The sequence below is a fragment of the Ascaphus truei genome, chromosome 12 (assembly GCF_040206685.1).
Source record: "Ascaphus truei isolate aAscTru1 chromosome 12, aAscTru1.hap1, whole genome shotgun sequence".
Taxonomy (NCBI): Eukaryota; Metazoa; Chordata; class Amphibia; order Anura; family Ascaphidae; genus Ascaphus; species Ascaphus truei.
Genome location: NC_134494.1, coordinates 50,053,312 through 50,065,969, shown reverse-complemented (window position 1 = coordinate 50,065,969; position 12,658 = coordinate 50,053,312). Strand labels below are relative to the sequence as shown.

Here is a 12,658-nt window from a genome sequence, read left to right as displayed (position 1 = left end):
GAAATATTTAGGGCTGAAAATGGAGTCCCAGCATGTAAAAATATAATTGTAAATATAAATGACCTCTGATGTTATAGTCGTCTTTGTTTGGAAACTGGACCTTTGAGTCCTTTATACCTCATTGAGCAATGGTGTCTTCCAGGCAGTTGTGATTACACTGTGATGGAAACGTTTTACTTGTATCAGAAATGTCCACTTCCTGATTTTCTGTGAGTCTCAGTGATTTGAAGAGTCTCACAGATTTTTTTATTTTTATCATCAGTGTCGTACAGACTTCAGCAGAGTCCCACTAATATAAATCGGGACTTTTCCATTACCATGTCATATTTTATTTTTGAACCCATACATCTTGCTGCCCTGCATTCTTGTAGGTTTAAATCTCTGGTATATGCATATCCTTAAAGGAACAGTTCATGCGCATTTTAAATGGATTATTTTTGAACATAGGTTTGAAGCAAGTGAGTCTGCGGAGCAGAAACCCATACATTTCCCTGCTCACCAAGATACAGATCTCCAAAAGAGGTGCTGCCGACACCCCCTTTAGAGGTAAGTATCTCTGGAATCAGGGGTCCCCAGAGCTGAAATTAATGGGGTTCAGCTCCGGAGACCCCCATGCTTCAAGTCTTTGTTAAAAACAAAATTGCTTGCTTGGATTGCCGATATAAGCTATATTGGCAACTTCTCTCACAATACATACATTTTTCAAGTGAATGTGTAGTATTTCCTGTAATATAACCACTCATTTTCAGGGCAGTTTGACGGAGTCCAGGTTTCTTGCTTCTACCAATAACATACAAACACAGTACTGTAGAGGGTGCTACGTAAACCCAAGTAATTACAAAGCGTTGAAAAAATAAATGGTTAAACAAATCTGCGAATCATCAATACAGCCACACAAGTGAATGACTATATAAGGGGATTAATATAGGTGTTAGAAGTATAGGTGAATGGATCAAAAATGGATGATGGATTCTGCTCTTTCTAGACCAGGAGTGGTCCTCAAGAGTTACCAACAGGTCAGGGTTTAAGGATAACCTTGCTTCAGCACTGGTGGCTCAGTTATTGACTGAGCCACTGATTGAGTCACCTGTGCTGAAGCAGGGATATCCTTAAAACCTGACCTGTTGGTGGCCCTTGAGGACTGGAGTTGGCCGCCCCTTGTTCTAGACTGTCGCGTCAGTCCTGGTTACAGAATTCCTCCAATTCTTCTCTCAACAATGTCATGTGCGAAAGGGAAAATGCATGTATAACGGAAACTACTACACGATACTTATGCTCACTCCCTTTTGCATATGAATTAGTAGAGAGTCTGATTCAAGGCCTGATATCTACAATATACACACGAGTGCAGCCACTATCACGTGATCACGCCAAGGAGTGGTCATGTGATCGCCAAGTGTCAGTCACTCCGGTGCCACCGGCCCACCCACAGTCAAAGGGTCAAAGCACCAAACATACTTAATACCTACTTGGGAGTATCGTTTTGTATCTGTTCTTTCGTACTAAGCCCAGGATTTCATATTCCTTCGGATCCACAAAGTTCATTGGAATTTCCTGGTAGAAATACACAATTAAATATACGGTTTAAACGTACATTATGTGTAACGGACTTCCTTTTTAACATGACAAGGACATTTATTAATGGAAATTGAAGTCATGGACATCTTTATAACTGTATGTGTTCATGTGATTTATTAGTGGTCAAAGTGGTTTAAAAACACAATTCTAAATGTATTAAACATTGGGCAATAAAGTAATTGAAGAAAGTCTTTGTAAAAAAAACAAACAAACAAAAACAAGTTCCCTTAGCTTTGAATGCTAAATAAACGTGTAGTGGTAGTTTAGGTTTGAAGAGCAAAAAGTATAAGAACTCCACAACCTCTAGTATGACCAAACTTTCATCCCTGGGGTCTATTCAGTAAAGTGGACTAGCTTCTGTTAGTCATGGCTCTCACAATACAATGTCCTCTACAACTGAATATACTGTAAGAGAATATGACCCGTTTGATTGAACTTAGTGACACTGTTATAAGGACAACACGACAAACTGTAAGTTTCATTCCATTCGATGTATATTGAGTGCTCTGAACATCCCACTGGACACATTTCTCAGAGGATGGTGGAAAAGCTAACGGTGTTATGCAGAGACCCAGCTGAAAACCCACACAGATCTTTGAACCTCATTGCAAAAAGGTTGTGTTTGTGCTCCAAGCACAGAAATGGAGTCTCTTCCAAATACATCCCTCTTAAACAAGCAGAAATGTGAGACTAAGAGTAGATTATTAAATAAAAAGTATTACTGCTGCCATGCTCCTCATACATGTGAATTAAGTAATAATCTCACCAAAACAATGCATTACCATTAATGAATCATCTAGAGAAGACAATTAATTCCTTCTTCTGAGTTTTTTTGTATTTTAAGATAAACTGGTTTTAATTAGTTTTTTTTTTTTAATGTATGTTTATTTCATTTTTTTAGCAGATGTTACTTGATCCCATTGCTAGGCATTCCTAGACCATTAATTCCCAGTATGTAAAAACCAAACAGAATTCTTGGTGCTAGGGGGTGCTGAGGTTTTAGCCAATAATGTGCTGTGAAAACAACTCACAAAGAACTCTTTCTGGAGAGAGAAAGAGTCCAGAGCCCTCTCGTGTAACTCGTCTTCGGTCAGGACATTGCTTGTGGTTTGGAGATATTGCCGGGTGGATTGCTCCCTGGGTGACATAATATGTCCATAGGGCTCTGTGCTTCCTGGTGTACACATGTCCAAGGTCAATGAGACATTGGATCCGCGCCTACAAATAAAAAGAGAGAGAGAGCGAATAGAGTAACAATATTACATAGAAATGCCAGATCTAGCTACAGTAGAATTTACCCTCGATCTGTTTTTTTTTATAACGCGATACTGCACTGTTATCACTGCTTTGTGAATCTCACAGCAGGCAGTATCGCGTTATAAAGGCATTTATTTATTTATAAAATATTTTACCAGGAAGTAACACAGTGAGAGTTACCTCTCGTTTTCAAGTATGTCCTGGGCACAGAGTTAAGACAAATAATACATGGTATCTCATTGTATCATGGTATCTAGAGTATATTCATCTCATTACGAGCAGTTATCACTGCTTAGTGCATAACCCCCTCTGTGCGAAATGAGCGTCGGGTTATTTTGAGGTGAAGAGGTCCGCTGTTTACAGGAATGTCATTCAGCCATCACACCATGCAGAGGCCCATGAAGAGGTTTTGGTGTTTCACGTGGCGGAAACATTTCAAGTTTTCTCTTTGGAGGAGCTGTGCGGCTGTTGTCTGGACATGTATCCTAAATACAAAACCTTTCAGTGGCGATATCTTTCTGACGATGCTGCAGCTGACCTAATTGTTATTATTTACTAGGAGTTTGGTGACATGATAAGATTGGGCAGATTATGTAGGGATGTGTATGCCACCAAGTAACGATGCCGTTTCCTCTATGTTTTTATTCTGTTAATATTTCCATCTTTGTCAATAAATGGAAATCCTGAGTGTAATTTGGGGTTTCTGTACTCTTTTTGGGTTTAGGTTTTGTCTGTACTTACCCCTTGCACCACCTCTAAAATTGTGGGTCATAGTAAACTAGAAATACAACTTTTGATCCTGTAAGGACACATTTTCTTTTGGGAGTTGTTTTACAAACTGATGCCTTTCCGTCCAAGGGAATAATTGTGTTGGGCGCTGATTGTGGATCATATTTTCTAAGTGGTGCTAGTAATTATGGGCCTTCATGCATATTAAGTACCTACTAACGAAGATTCCATACATATTGGATTTCTGAGCGATGATTTCATGTAGTTTGTATAAAAACATGTCTTGAGACTGCACATTTTAACGTAAACTCCCCCGCCTCCCTCACCCCACTACACATTCGTACCTTTCCTGGAGTCCCGCGGATTTAACTGTTAGAGTTCCTAGGTCTGTGTCTCCTCTGATATCCATTAGACAATCAAAAACGGGAGTATCTGGAACTGGATCGAGGTCTAAAAAGTCCTCAGTTATGTCATCCGTCCACTCGGAGTACGTAAACGAAGGTTGGCGGCTCACAGACTGGCGCCGATCGTCAGACATCACCGGGGCAGAGTGTGACCTCAGATACCAGATCTGAAAATACGGTTTGTAAAAATCAGAAGGCAGAAACTGAAGAAATTTTTTTTTGTCTCTTTCACAGTTAAACCCGGCAGTGGGTAAGCGTGTTTGTCAATTTCTCTGTGGACAGAACAGGAAAGATCTATGCTCCAGAACAAGAACTTTCCTGCATGGACCACACAAACATTCGCTCGCATTTCCTTTGTCTGCCTCTGTTTAGCCTTGTCGGATCTGAGCTGTATTTATTTAGTGCAGCTGAAAGCATCACTCTGGAACACTGTGGAAACATTCAGTGCCAATTCCATTTTACATAGTGTGGCAACGTGAAGTCCTTTTGTTGGAAGAAAAAGAACGTAAGTGCATGCCTCATAGCGTAGACAATATACAAAATATCCAATCTGCCTCCACAAATAGTGTGACCTTGCCTTATTTCAAATCAGCCGTAGACCTTCCTGTTGCTTTCTGCTTCAAAGAAACAGTCTATCCACAAAATAATGAAGTACAGATGCAGCGGCCGTTATTCGAACAAATGACGGCGCTGTTTTCGTTGCTTGCTGCTGTATTCCACGCGGCATTAACGCGGCCAATCGCCCCAGGCACACGTGTTTATCGCGGTTGCTTTGTTTGAATTTCATGGATTGTGTGCAATTATATTCAATGAAATGAATAAATTGTAATGTGTACAGTACTGTGCTACTGTGCTACTGTGCTACTGTGTCACTGTGTCACTGTGTCACTGTGTCACTGTGTCACTGTGTCACTGTGCTACTATGTTACTGTGTCACTGTGCTACTGTGTCACTGTGCTACTGTGTCACTGTGCTACTGTGTCACTGTGTCACTGTGTCACTGTGCTACTGTGTCACTGTGCTACTGTGTCACTGTGCTACTGTGTCACTGTGTTACTGTGTCACTGTGCTACTGTGTCACTGTGTTACTGTGTTACTGTGTCACTGTGTCACTGTGTTACTGTGTCACTGTGTTACTGTGTCACTGTGTCACTGTGTCACTGTGTTACTGTGTTTCTGTGTTACTATGTTGCTGTGTTAATTTCAGGTGTTTAAAAACCAGAACACTCAAATGCCATTTTCTGCGCTCGTGTCTTAAGGCGGTACGGTTGTAAGAAATCACGCGCCATGACGTGCGTATTCCGAGGTACACACCGCGTGAAGTGTTCGAGTAACGGCCGCTGCGCCTGTATTTTCATTGAAGTCATTTTGTAATTCCCCTTTTATGTGGAAATAAAATCAGGTCAGACTATAAACCCTCTAGAACTGGGCTCTCTTTTGACTTTTCCGAAGTTGTAGCAGGACCTTCGCTGTAACAAATACTTATGTCTCCACAATTAGGGTTGTGTGTCTGCAGAGTCATTTTGCCCTTAGAAGATATGCCAAAGTGGTCTGTGTTTTAAGGCATTTAAATTAAATGCCGGGGGATCGCACGAGGCCTCTGCAACTTCCCTACGGCGGCATGTCGCCATGGCAATGCGGCATCAAATGACGCTGCGGGGTCATGTGACGCCACAGACAAGGTAAGGAGGGGGGCAGGAGCAGGGGGGAGCAGGCGGGGGAAGACTGAAAAGTTTGCGCACCCCAGATCTATGGCGCCTATTTCGCTTCTTGATAAAGAGCTGCACCAGTGATTTGTGTATTGTCTATAGGAGGAGTTTGTTGAGGGTGTTGACATATACATAATGTAATGAGATGAATCAAATTCCGTATCTCTGCTCTTTTTCTGCGTTCCTTGGCATTCAAAAACTCTGACTCAGTGCAGAGCTCAAGAGTCCCCCAGTATGTGAGACGGGGCCCCACACGTGAGACCCCTCCTCGCCTCTGGAGCGGGAAATGCATCATCTGCCGGGGGGTTGGATCATGGCGCCATGAGCTCGAGTTACTCTCTATTGTGAGGCGGCAGAAAGATGACATGGGGTCGGAGTTTAGGACTCTGCCTCAGGGTCGTCGAGCTGCGCACGGTTTAATCCTAATGCGTGAGGCTCATACAAATTGCGTTCCTTCTCTCTGCCATTACACAACCCGGGCATTTACTCACTCATCTTATTACAGGGCATGCCACCAAGCATCTCTTTGGGGAGAAGGGCCTGGACAAACTGTCTGGCAGCTCTGGGGGACCCACCAGGCCTATACCTGAAGACAGGCTCAACTTTTGTGATCAGCTGCCTGGCGCAGCCCTCTTCCGCCGCTGTATCCGTGCGCCCCACCCTCCCCCACTCAATAATCTGTGGGTCCCTCCCACTTCAGGGGCCCAGGTCTACACTGCTCTGGGCACCGTAAAAGCTGTCGACGGGACTATTAATGAACAAGTGTCCTCATTTCAGCTTGGATCTACAGGCTGTACCAGGTCTGGGGAAGTCCAAACTTGTACTTCAAAGCAGTTCTCTTTGCCGTGATCTATGGGCCCTTATGATTTGTAAGCATGCAACGCACCTCACAGCCATTAGCTGTTAGGCTGTGTCCATACTTAGCGTGACCACGCGCGTGCAACACAAAGGCCGTGCCCGTGACCACGCGATTGCCGAGCAGATGAAATATTTTATTTTGTTGCGCCTCGTATAGCCTCAGCCGTTTTATTATTACTCATTGGCTATGGCTGTGTAAGTACTGTACTACCTGATTAACATAGTATTAAAGCGATGATTTAGTATATCATTTAAGAACAAGTTAGAGCAGCAATCCCTCCCAGAAGCCTCTATGAGTTTCAATCCTACAATGTTAGTATCTTGCTTCCTAGGTTACCATGGTAACTGGGCTCTGGAGAGAGCTCCACTGTAACCTTACAGACACTTAGTATTTCAGACGCTTATATCTCCTGAACAAAGCATCGGATTTAAAAATAACAACAGTGATGGAAAGGACAAAATAAGGACTATTACAGTCAAATTAAATGTAAATAAAGTAAATTGCTGCTTTAAAACTGATATCTCACTCATTACAAAAAATAATTGTCTATCCCAATCAGAAATCCATGAGAATTAATATAACTCTATTACACTCCTGTATTCATGAATTTCTGGTGTATATTATGAAATACATTCTTCACATAATCTCTTGTTTTTTTCTCTATGCCAAAGCTTGCTAGTTTACATCAGTATTTATAACACAGCGGTGTCGGATATAAGAAACATCATTAACATGATGTCTACATTTGGAGCAGAAGCCAATGGATGGAATAGGAAATCTCTGACACATTATAGGTTTACATCGCATGGAGAATGACAAACAGACCCCACAGTCTATTAATCCAGGGGTGCGCAAACAGGTGGGGGGGGGGAGGGGCGGCGGTTGCAGAGGCCCCACCCTCTTTCCCACGGCATTACATTTACATGCCGGGGGATCGCGTGAGGCCTCTGCAACTCTACTTACCGCGATTCAGATTGCTGGTGTGACGCATCGCTATGGCAACGCGGTGTCAAATGACCCTGACATAAGAGGTAAGTGGGGCGCGAGCAGTGAAGGGAGCAGGCAGGGTGGTGCAGCTTCAAACGTTTGCGCACTCCTGTGTTAACCCATTATCTTCCCATTTAATTCACTCTCGTACTTTTGCAGTCTTCCATTTTTTCTTGCAATTTAAACAAATATATATTTTTTATAAAGCACGGGGGAGGATTTTGCAGGCGCAATAAGTCACTGCCCCAAAGACTTTACAATCTCATCCAGGTGCTTAGGGACGCAATCCTTAGCTGTTTCTTTCCTTTTCCTTTTTTTAATACAGGATTGAAGCAGGGGGTCTCCGGAACTGAACCCCATTAATTTCCGCTGCGGGGACCCCCTGTTTCCAGAGATACTTACCTCCGTAGTAGGTGCCAGCAGTCCTTCCAAGGATAACATTATGACTTATTTTCAAAACTCCCGCAAAGTTTCGGGCCAATAGGAAGCTGTGACATCACCCGATGCGGCTTGCTATTGGCCAATGTGACATGGGAGCTTTAAGCTGTAGAAACCTGCAGGAGATACATGCAGCCCTTTCTGAGGTAAGTATTTCTGGGAGCAGGGGGTACTCAGAGCTGGAATTAATGGTGTTCAGCTCTGGAGACCCCTCGCTTTAATCCTGTATTAAAAAAATTAAAAAGACGGATAAAAAACCCGACAGGGATTGCTCCTAAGACACGAGCGATAAAGTGACTTGCCCAAGTTTGTTAAACTTTTTTTTATGTCCTTACTCATAACTTCCCTACTCCCATCTCCTTTGCATGTACGGGATAATATGATAAACAGTTACATGATATAGTTACCAGAAATACAGTGGCGATAAAAAGTTTGTGAACCCCAATGATAATTACGGAAATTCCCTAGTTTTTCCATGATAACCTTGTTTAATCAAAACCAGTTTTCTTAAATATCCAAAAGGGTTTACATTAACCAATTACATGTCTTTTGAAACAAAAAGATGTATGAATTAGACAAACAATGAGTAATTAAGGGTCAGGGTACATGAAAAGTAAGTGAAATCCTGGTTTTATCAGCTAAATTAAAGGGGATAATTAAAATCAGGTGTTTAAATAATTAGGTAGATCTTCAGGGGTGAGTTTGGGAAGCCCCACCCTATATAAAGATCAGAAACTTTCCGAGTTTGGTCTTCACCATACAGGTGTGTGGAAACACATCATGCCACGTTCAAAATAAATCTCTCAGGCCCTCAGAAAAGCATTTATTGATGCTCATCAGTCTAGAAAGTGTTACAAAACCATTTCTAATGATTTGGGGCTCAACCAATCTACTGTCAGACAAATGGAGAAAGTTCAACTCACTCTACCCAGGAGCGGTTGTGCTACCAAAATGTCTCCAAGAACAAATCGTCAAATCATTCAGGAAATCACAAAGAACCCCAAAGTAACATCCAAGGATCTGCAGGCCACTCTCGCTTTGGTTAATGTGAGTGTTCATTACTCAACTATCAGAAAAAGACTGAACAAGAATGCTGTTCATGGAAGAATATCCAGGAGGAAACCACTGCTCTCTAAAAAGAACATTGCTGCCTGTCTGAAATTTGCCAAAGAGCACATAGATGATTCACACAATTTCTGGAACAGGACAGACAAGTTAAAGGTTGAACTTTTTGGCCTCAATGAGAAACGCTGTCTTTGACAAAGACCAAACACTGCGTTCGAACAGAAGAACCTCATTCCAACCATCAAGCATGGTGGGTGGGAGTGTGATGGTTTGGGGCTGCTTTGCTGCCTAAGGACCTGGACGTTTTGCCATCATTGACACAACCACAACACTGCATTGTAACATAAGATTCTAGAGGAGAATGTCAGGCCATCCACCTGTGCGCTGAAGTAGAAGCGAAAGTGGGTCATGCAACTAGACAATGATCCTAAACATACAAGCAGATCTACAAAAGAATGGCTACAGAAGAAGAAATTCTGTATTTTAGAATGGCCTAGCCAATGTCCGGACCTAAACCCTGTACAAATGTTGAGGCAAGACCTGAAGCGAGCTGTCCATGCAAGGAAGTCCTCAAATGCGACTGAGTTGAAGCAGTTCTGTAAGGAGGAATGGGCTAATATTCCTCAAAACGGATGTGAGAGACGGACCAGCAGTTACAGGAAACGTTTATTTCAACTGATTGCTGCTGAAGGGGGCGCCACTGGGTACTAAATGTAAAGGGTCACATACTTTTTCACACATGGATTTTGAATGTTAAATCATTTGTGGATAAATAAATGTTGAAAAAATATAATGTTATGTTTGATCAGGTTATCTTTATCTATTATTAGGAATCAGATTAAGATCTAATAACATTTTAGGTTTGAAATACAGTATGTGAAAATCCTAAGGGGTTCACAAACTTTTTCTCACCATTGTAGCTTTCTGTAATCTTTACAGCCCAGTATGCCTTGGGCATAATTAGTATTACTTTATATTTCAGAGGACAACTCTGTATGAGTTTAACTAATTTCATGCTAGTATATTGTCCCCTGAGCTTAATTTGTTTATTTTTTATTACTTTAAAAGACCTTGAAATGGCTATCAGTGCAGGCTGTTGCTTTAAGCTCATAGCTTACCATTGTCCCAATGAGTGCCATTGCAAAGAAAATGATTACCAACATGAGGCTGGACATCTCAATTTTCCAAAATCCGCTTTGTAAGGTTGTCAGGTCCTGTAAAAGAGGGAACATATATTAAGCAAAAAGAGGCTACATTCATTGTTAATTCTGTGTTTTCTGGACCGACACAAACCTATCCATTCCTTCCTTTCTTCTTTAGCTGGCGTCAAGCTTTGGAACATCTCAGTGTCCTTCTTCAGGTAGGACCCTGAGAGGTTTGAAAGCTTTTAACATATCATCTACTTGTTGGTCTAATACAAGGTATCATACCACCTAGTCCCTCTCCCCCCTTTGTAACTACATGGAATATAGGACCAGCACGGCTACCCACTCATTCATTTTCGATCTTATTTAGTATAGCTCTTTAGGTGAACCTATTTATTTTTAACATATGTCAATACACAAAGAAAAGCGTGCCATGACAAATTAATGCCGAATGGAAGGAACTGGTGAATTTGGCATAGATTGTTATTTGATGCAACCGTAGGCCTGGCAGATGTTTGGTACACGTCATTACAATAGGTGCGTTAAGCGGTTTCCCCTAATTGACACCCTACAAATCATGAAGTGGTATCGAACGGGAGTAATGTACCTTGACACTGAGGCTCTGCCTCCAATAACTTGCGTTGTTCTAGTTTTGCTCCTCAATTCATTGACACCTTTGAACCTACAACGAATGGCCCATCTTACCTATAACTCAATGCACTTACAGTCTCCCAGAATAAAACCAACACCATGGCAAGAAGTTGGTCTTCTCTCTTACTTCTTTGGTTTCCTATCTGGCACAATACTACCTGGTATTATTGGCATGGTGTTATTACTTTTGTATAAAAAGCAGTGGCTATAGAAAATAAAGCAATAAGGATACATGGCGATTAAGAAGATATTAAGAACTTATTCAAAATAACATTAATCAGGCGACATGAGTCAGGCTTTGATCTTATTTCAATCCTAGAGTTTTGGTCGGAGGCTCCAGATGGTCTGCATGGAAATCTCATTTAGGCTTCCATCTGGAAAATGATAAGGCTGATATCTGCCCTCACTAGTGCATTAAGGAAGCAATGCGTACCAGAAACGGAATGATGCAATGTCAATGCTCTTTGGTATTAATAAGCGTTATTGTCTGTACTGAGCATTTGCCATATTTCGCATACATCGTTGTAATTGTGCTAATTTCCCTGAAGGCCAGGTTAAATTGCATTGTTTTATTATGTAAATATAGCGGTAGTGAAATGTACTTCAGTATGCAGCTTTCTGAGAACCGGCAGAGAGATAATTCAGCGACTTCATCCTTTTGTGCATCCTTTCTTTGACATAAGTAATTTATTTCCTGTTGAAGTTTCTAAACATGTGAACATTCACATATCTAAAATATTCAACGCAATTATGAGGTAATAGGGGCTATGTATCTAGCTCCCAATAAGTTTTTGTATACATCACATTAAAAATGTTTGCTAATCAAGTATTTAAAAAATAACTAAAACAGAGGGGGGTGGGGGGGGGGGGTGTTAATGCAGAGAAAAAGAATGAAATAATAGCCTTAAATACAGAACTTGAATTTATTTCAATATGGGTCGTTTGTGTTTTCTACGTTCTAAAAACAACCACTCCTTAAATCAGAAGGTCACACAAAGAGAAGGTTCAACATGCCCCTGAGTGGTAGTTTAAGACAATTTTTGCATTTGACATACTGAGTGTATAACCTACAGATGTAGTCAGCCTTACTGTCCCGGGCGCCGCAGATAAAACACCGGAAAAAACCCTGCGACGCTGGGGGAGGTGGCTGCTGCAGGGGGGTTAACTCCTTTCAATGGGACCTCCCGCAGCGTTAAATCTTCCCAGGCCGCGATGGGTGTGGTTACGGTGCCGGGAACGTTAAGGCTGGCTACTTCTGTATGGTTGAAGGTTCCATTCCTTTCACCACCTGCAGTATAAATACTTCCCTAGCACATGTCTACCCTGCCTGCACACCCTTTCTCCCGACTCCTACTCTGATCATTGTACATCAGATGAACCCTCCTTATCTAGGCCACAGATCGTTAAACCACTTCTTAAGGGCCCTGAGCTAGACCAGGTTTCTGCCGCAACCATCCAACATTTTATTCACATGCATGTTTTGTGTGTAACGGATTTTCTGGCCTAGCCTGAACCACCCAATCTCACATTGGCCCCTGTGGTCTAACCAGTCCCCATTACATGGTCGTGTCTGGTGGTGCACCTGTTGGCAACAGGACTCCTGAGTCTCCCGCATGATGTTGTGTGGGGATTGTCAACCCAGACAGGCAGCTGAGGTAGTGTGCTTGAGTCCTACCTATATCCAGTGCAGCGCCTCCACCTCATCAGGATCCCTGCGTCTGTGTGGGGATGATTCTGACGAGGAACTCCTCCGTGGTGCCATCATGTGTAGAGTAAGTTCAGACCCACACATGAAGATGTCTTTGAGCAAGGATGCTTTATTGTGGTCAACTGCCC

The 12,658-nt window shown here is 42.2% G+C and overlaps 1 protein-coding gene across 4 annotated transcripts in view; it reads right to left on the bottom strand.

Annotated features, from left to right (window-relative positions):
• PTPN5 (protein tyrosine phosphatase non-receptor type 5) overlaps positions 1–12,658 on the bottom strand; it is a 153,959-nt gene that overhangs the window by 24,907 nt on the left and 116,394 nt on the right. For all 4 annotated transcript variants that reach the window (XM_075567668.1, XM_075567670.1, XM_075567669.1 and 1 more), the window contains exons 3-6: positions 10,145–10,240; positions 3,909–4,135; positions 2,610–2,796; positions 1,470–1,554 (exon numbers count right to left, since the gene is read on the bottom strand). In XM_075567668.1, coding sequence (XP_075423783.1) covers positions 1,470–1,554; positions 2,610–2,796; positions 3,909–4,135; positions 10,145–10,240 — 595 coding nt within the window. The remainder of the gene's footprint in view (positions 1–1,469; positions 1,555–2,609; positions 2,797–3,908; positions 4,136–10,144; positions 10,241–12,658) is intronic.